The following is a 17438-nucleotide window of genomic DNA, read 5'->3' on the forward strand; positions in this document are numbered from 1 at the left end:
AAGAAAATATTTTTATGTAGCTGTACAATGTATTTGTGTTAATCTAAGTATTACTGCAAGAGACAAAAAGTTTAAAAAAAATTAAGTTTATAAAGTAAGCTAAGTCTAACTTATTACAGAAGAATGAAAACTATTTTCAAATAAATTTAGGGTAGCCTAGGTGTATATTGTTTATAAAGTCTACAGTGACATTCAGTAATGTCCTAGGCATTCAGCACTCACTGGCTCACCCAAAGCAACTTACAGTCCTGCAACTTCCATTCATTGTCTGTGCCCTACACAGGTATATCATTTTTTAATTTGTATACCATATTTTTACTGTGTCTTTCCTATGTTTAGATATACAAATACATACTGCCATGCTATATTAATAATTGCCTGTAGCATTCAGTATAGTAACATGCTGTACAGGTTTGTAGCCTAGGAAAAGGCTATACCATATGGCCTAGGTGTGTTATAGACTATACCATCTAAGGTTGTGTAAGTATACTCTATGATGTTCACACAATGACAAAATACCATATGGATGCATTTCTCAAACATGTCCACATTGTTAAGTAAGGTATAACTGCAGCTAGTAACACATGCACAGAGGTATAAAGCAACATGGAACGTTCAAGAAACTGCAAGTTCCTGTTTGGAGGGATATTTGAGGAAGGAGCAGTCACAGGAAATGAGGTGCAAGATAATGGTAGAAGCCAAATCACAAAATGCTTTGGAAGGTAAGTTTAAAAGTTTGAACTTTTTTGAAAAAGATAGTCCCCCTGATCCTCTAACAGCTACTAAAAATGATTTTAAGCAGACAGTCTCCCTGATCTTCCAACAGCTACTAAAAATGATTTTAAGCAGAGAAGTAAAATTAGTATATTTTCATTTCTAAAAGATCCATTTGATTTTACTATGGAGGAAGGCTAATGTAATAATCCTGAACACACGAAGCAATGTTAGGAATAGAGTAGAAAGAGCAGATCTGAGAGACAAAAGGAGAAAAAATTCATTGAACCTGACTGATGAAATAATTTGTACACCAAACCCCTATGACATCATATGTACCCTGAACCTAAAATAAAAATTTTAGAAAAGTTTTAAAAAGTTCATTGAACTTAGACATTAACTGGAAGCAACAGTGGAATGAAAGGAAGAGTCTAAACTGACTTGGTGACAAAGCTGATGATCAAGAACAAGGACAGAGTGAGTCTGAATTGGTAAGAAGCAAGGAAAAACAACAAATATATTTCAAATTATCTTGTGCAACCTAAGCGTCCATCAACAGATGAATAGATAAAGAAATTTGTCTATACATACAACATAAAAAAGGAGATCCTGCCATTTGTCACAACTGCAGGAGTTCAGTCAGGGTAGTGGCAAAAGTATTAAGGAAAGAATATTAGAGAAAGTTATATAGTCACAAACCTTCTTGAAAGGCCAAGAAATCTGCATAGTTTCAGTAGAAGTTTCAGCTGAATGCAGCCTTATCCCCTTTACCTTTAGTTGATAAGAAAAGCAAATAGCTAGGAAATGTGGGGGAGTTTATGTGAATAACTTGTTTACCCATGTGGTCCTATAAACTAACCTTTGATATTTCAGATTGCTCTCTCAGGGGGAGGTTGACTAAGGATATTACCCACTAATGGTATTTGCTTTAGGCCTCAGAACCTGTCCTTTAATCTTTAACCTCTAGTGGTGTTGACTCAGACTTTTGTCATTTAATGTGTGCTGAATAAAGGCCAGTGAGGCCAGCTGTCAGGGCCGACAGCTGCTATCTCTTTACAGCACTCTCCTCGAGTGTTTCTTAGTGGCCTGGACACCCCAGCCAGCTCATTCACTGTATTCTGTGTTTGAGTGTACATTATTCATCCATTCCTGAGTCAGGGCCTGCAGGACAGACCCCCGCAAACATGGATGAAACTAGAGGACCTCATGCTAAGTAAAATAAGCTAGACATAGAAAGAAAACTATTGCATATCACTTATATGTAGAATCTTTAAGAAAGTCACATAGACAGAGATAGAGAATAACACAGTATCTACCAGGGCCTGGCGGTAGGAGTGAGGAAGTGGGCCAATCCAGATCAAAGGATACAAAGTTGCAGTTATGAAGAATGAACAACTCTAGAGATCTAACATACAACATGAAGACTATAGTTAATTATGTTGTATTAAGGAGTTTTACTAAATGAGTAGATTTAGATGCTCTTGCTACACACACAGACAAATGGGTAGCTGTGAGATGATGACTACATCAATTCACTTTATTATAGTAACCATTTTACTATGTATGTGTATTCCATAACATCATGTTGTATACCTTAAATATACACAATAAAATTTATTTTAAAAATAAATTTATGTAAATATAAAAATGTTTAAGTATATAACAAGTAATCCCCTATCATACATTTGACATAAAGTTTACTGTGAGTAGTATATTCGTTTTAATCATTTAATTAACAAAGACTTCTTGATTTTCTTAAAGTTATGTTGGGGGTTGATGGAGAAAAATATTTAAAAATCCCAAGTCTCTTTTACAAAGCTGAACAAGAAAATTTAACTTTCCTTTTCCTCCCAAAATAGATACTTGCAGAAAGCTAATATATACAAAATCATTCTACTAACCAAAAAATATTCAGCAATTATTTTAAAACTATCCTACAGATGAGATTTATATTCATTAGAAATTGCTGTATTATTATAAGTAAAGATCTCAAAAAGATTAGATATATGCTTTTATTATGTAATATTAACAAAGCAGCAACTTGGCTCATGCATAGTTTATGTAAAGCATTTTTTAAAAAGTTTAGGAAATGTAAACCTCCAGAAAATTGCAAAGTTAAAAATGTACTTCCATGGTGATCAGGTCTGAAACTTCTGTTTCCCAATTGTTTACAAAGAACTTCATAATTTATTTATGTATAGACAAATCTTCAGCTTCATTAGTCATTTCTCACTATATTCTATGACCAAAAAAGGGTACTCTTCTCTTTGTTTTTTATGGAAAAGCTATGGCAAGGCGGGGGAGGAAGAGGAATTGCCTGGAGGGACCAAACGACTAAAAAGAAGAGCCCACAGTGGGACTGAGTCTTGGAGCTGTCTAATGAGCCTCTCTGCCTCCCACAGCTAGCTCCTCACAGCTCTGCAAAAGATTGAAAAACAGGAGCCAAGAAAAACAAAACACTCACAAATCTAATTTGGTGACTAACACCCTAAAGATATGCAGTTTACTCCTGATCAGGACTAGAGTACTCACTTTCTTTGCGAACCTCCTCAAGTGAAGCAGTAAGCTCATCCTTTAGAACTGTAGCTTCCTGGGCAATCTTCTCTCCCTTGTCTAATAAATTCCAAGTTGCTTCCTCCACAGAAGCTAGAAGAACACTGGCTCTTTTTGAACGTCCTTTTTTCCTGTTGGAAGGGTTCTGGGGACAGTTTACAAGTGTGGTAACCTAAAATTGAAAAAATACAAAGTACTCAATTGACAAATTGTAAGGAGAACACAGTCCTGGGATATTACAGCCCAGAACGAAAGGAAGTAGAGTTGACTCGAGCATCTCAAGGGTTAGGGGCGCCAACTCACTGTGCAGTTGAAAATCTGAGTATAACTTTTGACTCCTCAAAAACATAACTACTAATAGCCTACTGTTGACCAGACGCCTGATAACATAGTCAATTAACACAGATTTTGTATCTATATGTACTATATAACTATATTCTTACAATAAGATAAGCTAGAGAGAAGATAGTATTATTTAAACAATTGTAAGGAAGAGAAAACATAATTACAATTCAATAAGTAGAAGTGGATCATCATAAAGGTCTTCATCCTCATCATATTCGTATTCCTGAGGAAGAGGAAGAAGAGGAGGGGTTGGTCTTGCTGCCTCAGTGGTGTAAGAGGCAGAAAAGATGGAGGAGGTGGAAGGGAAGGCAGGAGAGGCAGGCACACTTGGTGTAACTTTTATTGAAAAAAAATCCAAATAAAAGTGGACCTGCACAGTTCAAACCAGTGTTGTTCAAAAGTCAACTGTATTTCATAGTAACATGACTCATTTCCAGTGCTGTTGGCTCATCTGTAAAAGTCAAGTCATGGCACCAAGAACAGCGCATTGGCCACCATGGAGTTCCCAACTAAAGATAGGAAAGAAGTGAGAGCCATAGCGATTGAATTTCAAAATATACACATTAAAATGTCCCTCTCTTCAACTATCCCACTCATCAAATCATTTCCGTGTTAAATATTTACTGAACACCTACTTTCTACATTGTTCTGGATGATGGAAAAATAATGCATTTCAGATCGATGTGAGAGAGATCCAAGATGGCCAATTAGCAACAGCTCAGGATTGCAGCTCCCAGTGAAAGCGCAGAGAGTGAGTGGACGCCACACTCCCAGATGAATTTTTGTTGCCCACAGACGAGGAGATTCCCAGCAGAGGAGGCCCATGGGTCGCTAGAATGACTCTTTTGGCCGGCGTGGCTGTTTTGCCGGAGCTCCGGCACGGCGGTTCTCAGTGCGGAGTATACAGGACTGAGCGCTTTTAGTTGGCATTTGGAGCTCCGGGAAGGCAGAGTCGCCCATTCAGCTGATTGAAAAGAGGAATGAAACAGGGAGCCAGACCAGGAGATTCCCGGGCAAAAAAACGCCACGAATCTCAATGCTGCTGTTTCAGCCGGCACAGTGGGTCGCCGCAAGGGAAATTACACAGATCCCGGTGCCCTTTCAACAGGTGACTGGAACACCTGGGAGAGAATCAACCGAAGGAAAACTAAGAAACAGAAAAAACTTCATCACCAACAAGCTGGACGTCCTTTCAGAGACCCAATCTGAAAGGCAGCAATTACAAAGACGACAGGTGGATAAATCCACAAAGATGGGAGGAAACCAGCGCAAAAAGGCTGAAAACACCCGAAATCAGAATGCCTCTCCTCCTACAGGGGATCGCAGCTCCTCATCAGCAAGGGAACAAGGCCTGATGGAGAATGAGTGTGATGAATTGACAGAGTCAGGCTTCAGAAGGTGGATAATAAGAAATTTCTGTGAGCTAAAAGAACATGTTCTAACTCAATGCAAAGAAACTAAGAACCTTGAAAAAAGGTTTAACGAAATGCTAATGAGAATAGACAATTTAGAGAGGAATATAAGTGAATTAATGGAGCTGAAAAACACAATACGAGAACTTCACGAAGTATGCACAAGTTTTAACAGTCGAATTAATCAAGCAGAAGAAAGGATATCAGAGGTCGAAGACCAACTCAATGAAATAAAACGAGAAGACAAGATTAGAGAAAAAAGGGTAAAAAGGAATGAGCAAAGTCTCCAAGAAATATGGGACCATGTAAAAAGACCTAATCTACATTTGATAGGTGTACCTGAATGTGACAAAGAGAATGAATCCAAGCTAGAAAATATTCTTCAGGATATTATCCAGGAAAACTTTCCCAACCTAGCAAGACAGGACAATACTCAACTCCAGGTAATACAGAGAACACACAAAGATATTCCTCAAGAAAAGCAACCCCAAGGCACATAATTGTTAGATTCACCAGCGTTGAAATGAAGGAGAAAATACTAAGGGCAGCCAGAGAGAAAGGTCGGGTTACCCACAAAGGGAAGCCTATCAGACTCACAGCAGATCTCTCAGCAGAAACCCTACAAGCCAGAAGAGAGTGGGGGCCAATATTCGACATCCTTAAAGAAAAGAATTTTCAACCCAGAATTTCATATCCAGCCAAACTAAGCTTCATAAGTGAAGGAAAAATAAAATTTTCTGTGAACAAGCAAGTGCTCAGAGATTTCATCACCACCAGGCCTGCTTTCCAAGAGCTTCTGAAAGAAGCATTATACATAGAAAGGAACAACCAGCATCAGCCATTCCAAAAACATACCAAAAGGTAAAGAGCATCACCATAATGAAGAATCTACATCAATTAATGGGCAAAACAGCCAGCTGGCATTAAATGGCAGTATTAAACTCACATATATCAATATTAATTCTGAATTTAAATGGACTAAATGCTCCAATCAAAAGACACAGACAGGCAAATCGGATAAAAAGCCAAAACCCATCGGTATGCTGCATCCAGACCCATCTCACATGCAAGGATACACAAAGACTCAAAACAAAGGGATGGAGGAAGATTTACCAACCAAATGGAGAGAAGAAAAAAAAAAAAAGCAGGAGTTGCAATTCTCGTCTCTGATAAAATAGACTTTAAGGCAACAAAGACCAAAAGAGACAAAGAAGGACATTACATAATGGTAAAAGGATCAATGCAACAAGAAGAGGTAACGATCCTAAATATACATGCACCCAATATAGGAGCACCCAGATACATAAGGCAAGTTCTTAATGACTTACAAAGAGACTTAGACTCCCACACACTAATAGTGGGAGACTTTAACACCACATTGTCAATATTAGATCAATGAGATAGAAAATTAACAAGGATATCCAGGACTTGAACTCAGACCTGGAACAAGTAAACTTAATAAACATTTACAGAACTCTCCATCCCAAATCCACAAAACATACATTCTTCTCAGTATCACATCACACCTATTCTAAAAGTGACCACATAATTGGAAGTAAATCACTCCTTAGCAATTGCATAGCATTTCACAGGTTTAAATGAAATATTGGTTGGCTGCTTGTTTGTTATTTTCCTCCCTTATTCCTTCCTGTCTCCATTGTTAAGCACAATTATTGGCATAAAAGAGGTTTTTAATACCTATTTTTAGACTGTATTCTAGCCTGGGCAATAGAGCAAGATTCCTGTTCTCTCTCCCTCTTTCTCTTCTTCTTTCTTTCTCTCTTTCATTCTTTTTTTCTTTCTTTCTCTCTCTCTTTCTTCTTTTCTTTTCCTTTCTTTCAAAAAAAAGAAAAAATAAAAAATAATAACGCATTTCATGCTTTCATGGAGTTTACATTCTTAGTATGGGCAGCATACAATAAACATATAAACAAATAAAAAATGTAAGGCTTAGTAAATGTTTTGAGGAAAAACAAAGTTGAGGGAGAGAACAGAGTGAGCCAGGGTGGGAGTCAGTGGTGGTCAGGAAAGGCCTCTCAACAGGGGACTGACTGGGACCAGTTTGAGAGGCCAAATGAGTTAGGGGAAAGTGTAGGAGGCAGATCTGAGAGGTTACAAAAGGCAAGAAAGCAGGTCATAGTAAGGATTTGGCCTTTGCCCTCTGAGGCAACCACTGTTTTACATGATTCAGAATGTTTCTCTCTCTCCTAATATTAGTTATCTCTATTCTCAGCCTAAATAAACTAATACTGACTTCATTATAATTATTTTTGGCTCCCTCTTAATGTAGATTGCTGGCTAAAACGTGGTATAAATTTTATTTTACAATTATTTGATATTTTGGAGATAAATTTCTACTTCTCTCATTTTTGACTGTTTTATCAGAGTTCTATATTTTTTATATGAAGTTTCTGTAATTAAAACAATGCACATATACGTAGGCTTCTAGAGTATTCTTCCAGTAGTAAAACTTGAACAAACTCCTCAACACAAGTATATAAAGTGATAAATGTATTAATTAGCTTGATTTAATCATTTTACAATGTATACATATATCAAAACGTCACAGGGTATACCATAAATATATACAAATTTTATTTGCCAATTTTAACTTAATAAAGCTTGGGAAAAAAAACAAAAACAAAAAAAGAAAGAAACAAATATTAACAAATATAATAACAAACTCATAATAAGAACATTACTTCAAAATAAAAATTAAGCTTCTGTATTTGGAAACAAAAACATCATACTGAATTATATTATTTTAAAAAACACCCATTTCTTTTTTTCTTGTCTTTTAATATTATTTATATAAAAATCCTTTTTAAAAGAGAAAACCAAATTTTATATTTCAATTAGTATATTTTTAATGTTAAAGCTAGTTGTTTTTTTTTTTTTTTTACATTTGTCTTCTTTTTTTATTTCATTTTAGGTTTTGGGGTACATGTGAAGAACATGCAAGATTGTTGCATAGGTGCACACGTGGCAGTGTGATTTGCTGCCTTCCTCCCCTTCACCTATATCTGGCATTTCTCCCCATGCTGTCCCTCCCCAACCTCCCACCCCCCGCTGTCCCTCCCCTATTTCCCCCCAACAGACCCCAGTGTGTAGTGCTCCCCTCCCTGTGTCCATGTGTTACCATTGTTCAACACCCACCTATGAGTGAGAACATGCGGTGTTTGATTTTGTGTTCCTGTGTCAGTTTACTGAGAATGATGGCTTCCAGGTTCATCCATGTCCCTACAAAGGATGCGAACTCATCGTTCTTGATGGCTGCATAATATTCCATAGTGTATATGTGCCACATTTTCCCTGTCCAGTATATCATTGATGGGCATTTGGGTTGGTTCCAGGTCTTTGCTATTGTAAACTGTGCTGCAATGAACATTCGTGTGCATGTGTCTTTATAGTAGAACGATTTATAATCCTTTGGATATATACCCAGTAATGGGATTGCTGGGTCAAATGGAATTTCTATTTCTAGGTCCTTGAGGAATCGCCACATTGTCTTCCACAATGGTTGAACTAATTTACACTCCCACCAACAGTGTAAGAGTGTTCCTATTTCTCCACATCCTCTCCAGCATCTGTTGTCTCCAGATTTTTTAATGATCACCATTCTAACTTGCGTGAGATGGTATCTCAATGTAGTTTTGATTTGCATTTTTCTAACGACCAGTGATGATGAACATTTTTTCATATGTTTGTTGGCCTCACGTATGTCTTCTTTTGTAAAATATCTGTTCATATCCTTCACCCACTTTTGAATGGGCTTGTTTTTTTCTTGTAAATCTGTTTTAGTTCTTTGTAAATTCTGGATATCAGCCCTTTGTCAGATAGGTAAGCTGCAAAACTTTTTTCCCATTCTGTTGGTTGCCAATTCACTCTAATGACTGTTTCTTTTGCCGTGCAGAAGCTGTGGAGTTTGGTTAGGTCCCATTTGTCTATTTTGGCTTTTGTTGCCAGTGCTTTTGGTGTTTTGGTCATGAAGTCCTTGCCTACACCTATATCCTGAATGGTTTTGCCTAGATTTTCTTCTAGGGTTTTTATGGTGTTAGGTCTTATGTTTAAGTCTTTAATCCATCTGGAGTTAATTTTAGTGTAAGGTGTCAGGAAGGGGTCCAGTTCCTGCTTTCTGCATATGGCTAGCCAGTTTTCCCAACACCATTTATTAAACAGGGACTCCTTTCCCTATTGCTTGTTTTTGTCAGGTTTGTCAAAGATCAGATGGTTGTAGATATGTTGTGTTGCTTCTGAGGCCTCTGTTCTGTTCCATTGGTCTATATCTCTGTTTTGGTACCAGTACCATGCTGTTTTGATTACTGTAGCCTTGTAGTATAGTTTGAAGTCTGGTAGTGTGATGCCTCCTGCTTTGTTCTTTTTGCTTAGAATTGACTTGGCTATGCGGGCTCTCTTTTGGTTCCATATGAAGTTTAAGGTGGTTTTCTCCAGTTCTATGAAGAAGGTCATTGGTAGCTTGATGAGGATAGCGTTGAATCTGTAAATTACTTTGGGCAGTATGGCCATTTTCACGATATTGATTCTTCCTAACCATGAACATGGAATGTTTCTCCATCTGTTTGTGTCCTCTCTTATTTCGTTGAGCAGTGGTTTGTAGTTCTCCTTGAAGAGGTCCTTTACGTTCCTTGTTAGTTGTATTCCTAGGTATTTTATTCTCTTTGTAGCAATTGTGAATGGCAGTTCATTCTTGATTTGGCTCTCTTTAAGTCTGTTATTGGTGTATAGGAATGCTTGTGATTTTTGCACATTGATTTTGTATTCTGAGACTTTGCTGAAGTTGCTTATCAGTTTCAGATTTTGGGCTGAGACGATGGGGTCTTCTAGATATACAATCATGTCATCTGCAAATAGAGACAATTTGACTTCCTCCTTTCCTATTTGAATACCCTTTATTTCTTTTTCTTGCCTGATTGCTCTGGCTAGAACTTCCAGTACTATATTGAATAGGAGTGGTGAGAGAGGGCATCCTTGTCTAGTGCCAGATTTCAAAGGGAATGCTTCCAGTTTTTGCCCATTCAGTATGATATTGGCTGTTGGTTTGTCATAAATAGCTTTTATTGTTTTGAGATATGTTCTGTCAATACCTAGTTTATTGAGGGTTTTTAGCATAAAGGGCTGTTGAATTTTGTCAAAGGCCTTCTCTGCATCAATTGAGATAATCATGTGGTTTTTGTCTTTGGTTCTGTTTATGTGGTGAATTACGTTTATAGACTTGCATATGTTGAACCAGCCTTGCATCCCCGGGATGAATCCTACTTGATCATGGTGGATATGCTTTTTGATGTGCTGTTGCAATCAGTTTGCCAGTATTTTATTGAAGATTTTTGCATCTGTGTTCATCATGGATATTGGCCTGTAGTTTTCTTTTCTTGTTGAGTCTCTGCCGGGTTAAAACACCCATTTCTTAATTAAATCTTGGATCACAATTACAAGTTTTGGATTAAATTTTTGTAAACAAAGCTTTAAAATCACCATCATAGAGGAATGGGAGAAAGGAAAAAAACAACTTGTATCTAATATTTAAAATAGAAGACCTGAAACTCCTATTGAAAGCTAAGCTGCTCCAAGTCATGAAACAGTGGAGGCTCATAATAATCATGCACCACATCTTTGACAGCAAACTACATAACACTTCTTGCTTAGTAGCCTCCAGAGATTTTGCTTGTTGGTTGTTTATGGAGCATTTGATGTTTGTTTACTTAGATATCTGGACCCAGTTTTCATCAACAAACTAAAAAAGGACTTAATAAGTTATGTGGGAAAAATGTAGATGAAAATCATTTTTGTCTGCCCTCCTACCCTCCTCCCTTATTCAACAGATCCTCTGTTTCATTCTAATTTGCTTTATTTCCATGTTCATCACCCAGAGTGGAAGGTCTTGTGGCAGTCCTTTGTTTCCCCTCTTAGAAAATAAGAACAATCATTATTATCCTATAAGACTGGGGAAGGTCAAATGAGGTAAAGTATTTTGTAAAATGCATAATATGACACAAATATTTATTGGCATTTCATGTATATTTTCTAGTTTGTTCCCCACATGGGTTCAGAAAATTGGTTATGGGAATCCTTATCAAAGGTATTCTATCTGGACCTAAGCTTATCTTGCTCTTGGGGCTCCCCATGCTAAATGTGATAAAGGCAGTTAACAAAGCACATTCTATATGCTTTACAAGGAGCTAAATAGATCATGTGTCTTCATCACGGATTATATAAGAATAATAATAAACCTGATTTACTACATGGGTTTTCACAAATTCCAAAAGGCAAATATCTCACTTTTCTCAGTCTAATTTATATATTGAGAGTTAAAAGGTATTTGTCTAGATTAAGACAAATTATAATACCTAGTTTAAAACCTTTGTTTAAAACGAAGAATAAGTATCATTGTCTGAAATGTTCCCTCAGAATGTATTTTAAGTGCTGCAATTCATGATGCTTCCCACTGCACATTCCTCCTCTATTGTTCAGATCCTCCATGCGCCAAATGTTTTCCATAGAATAGCCTAGGCTTTGAAATTAAAATGAGCATTCCAGAAATGCTTTGTTCCTTATAATAAGTGCCAGAGAAGAAATGTGAAAAGAACATTGTATAAGAACACTGTGCTTCTATCAAAAAAGGCAATTGCAACTTGCAAGTTATTCACTTTTATAAGTTGTTCGTACCTACATCTTCTTTTAAAATACTCCAATGCAGTTACTTGATATTGATTAAAGTCAAGTGATGTTTTCAATCATTCCTTTTATTTCAGAAAGTAAACATAGTTTGACAATTCTTGGAAAAAAAGGAAAGCTGAAACTACATTTTTTTAACCCAACTCACCTAAGAGACGTAACTTATTTCTATCAGTGACTGTGACTCACCATAGCAGATGATTCTCACCAAGGGGGAGGATGGAAGGGTGCATATGCTACTTGAAAAGGTCTCCCACCTCTTGAAGGAATAAGAGCAACCAGTAAAATTAGCTTTCAAGTTATCCTGTAAAATAAATCCTGTGTCCTCATTTTCTTTTTCAGTACTAAATCAGTTATACTTCTGTAAGTAACATAAAAACTTCAGTTGGAACTTGCAATGAAGATGATTCTAATGTAGGGTCCAAGCCCTTGTCTTGCTAACTTTACCTTTTGTCACTGATACACAACCCTCCCATTCCCCTCTTTCTCAGACTTTAGGGATCCCTCTCATATAGGAAATCTATAAGCTTGCAGCATTAGAGAGCTTGGGTTTGCTATTTTCTTTAGTCTGTAAATCTGTGCTAAGTTACGAAGACACACCTTCATCATAGTTACAGGAAGGAGTTTCCACTGAAATGGTGCTAAATTAAAGGTTTCAACTAATTTATAAAGAAGAAATTCCCACTCTATTAATTCTACGAGTTTAACACTCCACAAAACCAGATATATTTTAAATGGTGTGTAAAAATATTTATATCTTAAAATTAAGGGAAAAAATGGTTTTTATAGATTTTCCTAATTCAGGTATGCTTCTCTAGATGCCCTAAAGATGCTGAAAATTAAACTGATGTGCTTTTAATCTAGCCATCAACTGTCATTATATAGAGCCACACTAACACACAATAGGAACTCTGTAGATTATGTCGTGACTTTTATTTGTTGTATCAGTGCAACAATTGCTTTAGCATCTCAGATGCTAGCTTTGTGAAATGTCTTTTTTAATGCCAACCCTTGGGTAACACAATTATATTCTATAACCTTGTTCCTTCCCAATATAGTTCCAATTTTTTTAAATTCTCCTCTCATTGTAGAATAAAAAAGCCATGTTAACAGCCATCTCTTTTCTTGTTTATTAGCTAAACCACTTTGAATTTTAACCTTCCTCCAATAGCTCACAGGAGCCTTCAGGGACACTTTTGCTCCCTTGAGTTAATTTTAATGTATGAAATAAAGTATAAGACATTTAAGCTATGTTAATTAGCTGAAACTTCAACAGGGTTCTGAAAGAAAGTAGAAGGGTAGAAAAATAAAACTGCCTATACATAAGTAAAAACAGCGATCTTTCAAAGTAAAAACTGAGTCTCAGCGAGGAAAGGGGGTGTCCCTTCTTCAAGTCATTGATAATTTCAACTATTTTTTTACTTCTACCAAAAACAACCCAACTGAATTAACAAAAGTACAGAGGAAGATTAAAGGGTTGAGAACCCAAAAAAAATGCATGCCTCTAGATAACATTCAACAGCCCCACAAACCAACTTCAATCTTCTTTTAATTCCTTTCAAGCCAATAAACACTTATTGTGCACATATTTTGTTCAAAATAATACCCTAGGTATTCAGGAAATAAATATGAATAAGCTCCAATTTGGCAATAAGAGAAATACACAACTAGTTGCAACATAAAAGGCAGAATAATAACTATTTACCCTTATATAAGTACAAAGAAAGTGCTGCCAAAAATGCAAACATTCACAAGGATTAAGTAGGGCTTCTAAGAAGAGCCTTTAAGAACAGATCATCTTCAACCAGAAGAGACAGAAGGGACATAAGCCAGGGGAAGAAAACTGTGTGCAAAGGGAAAGAGGCCAAAATTTATATTGTCTAAAAGTAGCAGACAGTCAAACTTAGCAAACCATGGGGTAAAAACAGGAAATGGGGTGAGAAGGCTAAGAAATAGGTCGCATCTTGAATAAAAAGTTATAAAAGTCAAGGAAAGAGTTAATATTTAATTTAATAGGTGATAGAAAATGAAAACACAGCATGCCCCAAAGTAGACAAGTCTTTGTCCACCAACCCACCTCTCCACCATCAGTATTTTTTACCTCTAACCCAAAGTTTCTGCTTCAGGTTTCTGCTTCAGGTTTGAGGTAAAAAATACTGATGGTGGAATATTGACACACCTCTAACCTGAAGCAGAAACCCAGAGATCATCTGGGCTTCTCCTCTCTCATCTTCCTAAGTCCTTGTCATCCATGACACAGAAATAGGCAATCAATCTCTGCCCCATCTACCAATCTATCATTATGAAAAGTGTGTGATGTGCAATGATTCTGCCCCTCATTGAGTCTTTCATGAAGCCTCTCCTAAGAGATCTCACTGCCTCCACACCAGCTCTACATTCCCACTAGAGCCCTTGAAAGTGCAAATCTGTGGTACTTGCACTACCTGTAGGCTACCTGCTGCCTAGAAGCAAAGTCCAAACTCTTTAGCATAGTTTATGAGGCAATTTTGATCTTAATCCTGACTAAATTTTCATTTTCATCTATTTGTAGAGTCCAACCACAGACTCTACAAAACTGCTTGTTAGGGTCAGAACAGGAAATGTTCAGCAATCTCAACCTGGGGTGACTCCTTCCCCTCGCAGCCCATTGTTCATAGCTCTTGCATCGTTCATTATACTGTCTTGTAATTACCTGTTAACATATTGCCTCCTCTGCTCTACCATGAACTCAATAAGGACAGGGGCCATGTTTGACTCATCCTAATAACCCAGAGCCAGTGTACTGGGAAAAATAAACAGTGGTTGACTTGATGAAAAAAATAAAAAATGAATGAAACCATACATTTTAGAAGCCTTTAAACCAAGAGCCACAATGTTCAGTAATTCCTACAAGATTACTAAAAGAATGGGTTACTACAGCAAAATTCAAGTTTAGTGATAGCACATGGTAGCTTTCATTAAAAGGAAGTCTTTAACATGGGATTTTCTGCTATATCTCCTATCTAGTTTAGTTGGGGTCTGATCAAAGTGATCAAGTATATTATATTCAGTCTTTTTTTGCCCTCCCCCAAAAAGACAGATTACCATAATTCATTTTCAAACTATAAATAAAAAGAGCAGGCACATCCTTTTTATTACTCATTTTTTCATTTTTTCAATCCTTTTATTAGTTTTCTAGGGCTGCCATAACAAAATACCACAGACTGGGTGGCTTAATCCAGGGGTCCCCAACCTTTTTGGTACCAGAGATCTGTTTTATGGAAGACAACTTTTCCACAGACCAGGGTGGGGTAGATGGTTTCAGGATGATTCAAGTATATTACATTTATTGTGTACTTTATATTGTTATTACATTATAATATATAATGAAATAACTATACAACTCACCATAATGTACAATCAGCGGGAGCCCTGAGCTTGTGTTTTCTGCAATTAGACGGTCTCATCTGGGGGTGATGGGAGACAGTGACAGATCGTCAGGCATTAGATTCTCATAAGGAGTAAACAACCTAGATCACAATAGGGTGCTCCCATGAGAATCTAATGCAGCTGCTGATCTGACAGGAGGTGGAGCTCAGGCAGTAATGCAAACAATTTTGCATTACAAACAAACAAACACCCTATATTTACGTGGTGGCTGCAAACAAACACCCTGTATTTACAGGGTGGCTGTAAATACAGAGGAAGTTTCTCTTGCTTACCCGCCCACCACTCATCTCCTGTTGTGTGGCCCAGTTCCTAACAGGCAATGGACAGGCACCAGTTGGGGTACTCAACTGGTACTGGTACTGGAGGCCTAGGGATTGGGGACCCCTAGGTTAAACAACAGAAATTTTTTTTTTACAATTCTGGAGGTCAGAAGTCCAAGAACAAGGTGTCAACAGGTTTGGTTTCTCCTAAGGCCTCACTCCTTGGCTGTCGGATGGCTGTCCTCTCTCTGTGTCTTCACATGTATGCACACAACCATGGTGCCTTTCACATACATCCTAATCTTCTCTTCTGATGAGGACACCAGTCATATTGGATTACGGTCCACCCAAATGACCCCATTTTAATTTAAATACCTCTATATCCAAAGGCCCTAACTCCAAATACAGTCACATTCTGAGGCACTGGGGTTAGGGCTTCAATACATGAATTTGGAGGTGGGGAATGGCACAATTTAACCCAAAACAATCTTTACCACAAATGATACAAAAAGTGTAAAACAACCATAACCTTTTTAAAAATATAATTTAGGGTTTTGTTTGTTAGATTAACAACCACTGCTAACATAAGCCATTACTCAGAGCTATTAAGGGACAAGAACAAAGCACATGTACATCCCTCTCCAATTCCACCAGCTCTCTGTGCCACGCAGATGGCATAACAAAGCAAAGAGATTTACATGTCAAACACATAAGCAGCTGTAGCTAAATATCCTAATCCAAGAAGTACACTTACTCCTGGATAAATATGGAGCTAAACACAACTAGGAAAAGACCACATGCTGAGACTAATACCAAATTAGTTTCTTCCAGTTTTTACTTAACCACTTACCACCCAAAAATAAACAACTTTGGACTCCACCATTCAACAAATATTGATGATGCACCTACACTGTGCCAGAAGAACACAGCAATGAGCCTCATTCTAAGGAGAGGGGACAGAGAATAAACAAATACATAAGTAATCGTGTAACGCAATGGCAGGTATTCTTTTTTTTTTTTTTTTGAGATAGAGTCTCACTCTATCACCCAGGCTAGAGTGCAGGGGTGCAATCTTGGCTCACCACAAGCTCTGACTCCTGGGTTCAAGTGATTCTCATGCCTCAGCCTCCCAAGTGGCTGGCAATACAGTGCCTGCCACCATGCCCAGCTAATTTTTGTGTTTTTAGTAGAGATGGGTTTCACCACGTTTGCCAGGCTGGTCTCAAACTCCCGACCTCAAGTGATCTGCCTGCCTCAGCCTCGAAAATGCTCAGATTACAGGTATGAGCCACTGCACCTGGCCAATAGCAGGTATTGACAGATGCTATGAGAAAAGTTAAGAAGGGTCAGAAAATCAAGAGGGAAGGGGAAGGGCTAGTTTAGATTTGGTATTAGGGAAAGTATCTCTGATTCAATGAGAAGGACCCAAGGAAATAGAAGAATAAGACATTTTTAAATATCTGGAGGAAAACATCCCAAACAGAAGAAAGAAATGCAGAACAAGAGCTTGACTGTGGTATTCCAGGAGCAGCAGGAAGGTTGGTATTGAGGCACCAAACTGTGCAGGCCTTGTAGATCACCACCTACACTCTCAATTCCCTTCCTATGACTAGAAGTTACTGAAGTGCTTGAAACAGGAAAGTAACATGATCTGACCCAAAATTTTACAGCATTATTCTAAATGCTCTATGCAAAACAGACTAGACAGTGGGCAAGGATGGGGTGAGGAATAGAAGAAGGGAAAGCAGTTAGGAGGCCATTGCGATAGCCCAAGTGAAGACCATACTGGCTTTTTTGAGTAAGCAGCGGTGGAGTTAAGAAGTGACAGAATTTTGGTATATTCTGAAGTGTCAACAAGGTTTGCTGACAGATTGGATATGGATTATGAAAGCAATATGGCATAAGGATGACTCTCTGGCATGTGACCTGAGCAGCTGGGTAAATGGAGGCAATATTTACTTAGATGAGGAAAGTAAAGAGACATGAGTAGGAAGGGAAATCAAGAGTTCATGGATTACCGTGGCATTAGCCA

At 37.6% G+C, this 17438-nt stretch overlaps 1 protein-coding gene across 5 annotated transcripts in view; it reads right to left on the minus strand.

The window, feature by feature from the left end:
- CTNNA3 (catenin alpha 3) overlaps positions 1–17438 on the minus strand; it is a 1835081-nt gene that overhangs the window by 1698454 nt on the left and 119189 nt on the right. For 4 of the 5 annotated variants that reach the window (XM_064374172.1, XM_064374173.1, XM_064374171.1 and 1 more), the window contains exon 3: positions 3247–3439. The exons of the other annotated variant lie outside the window; for it this stretch is intronic. In XM_064374172.1, coding sequence (XP_064230242.1) covers positions 3247–3439 — 193 coding nt within the window. The remainder of the gene's footprint in view (positions 1–3246; positions 3440–17438) is intronic. 5 annotated transcript variants of the gene reach the window in all.

Source organism: Aotus nancymaae, unplaced genomic scaffold (genome assembly GCF_030222135.1).
Source record: "Aotus nancymaae isolate 86718 unplaced genomic scaffold, 86718_ANA_hifiasm-v0.15.2.pri h1tg000010l, whole genome shotgun sequence".
NCBI lineage: Eukaryota > Metazoa > Chordata > Mammalia > Primates > Aotidae > Aotus > Aotus nancymaae.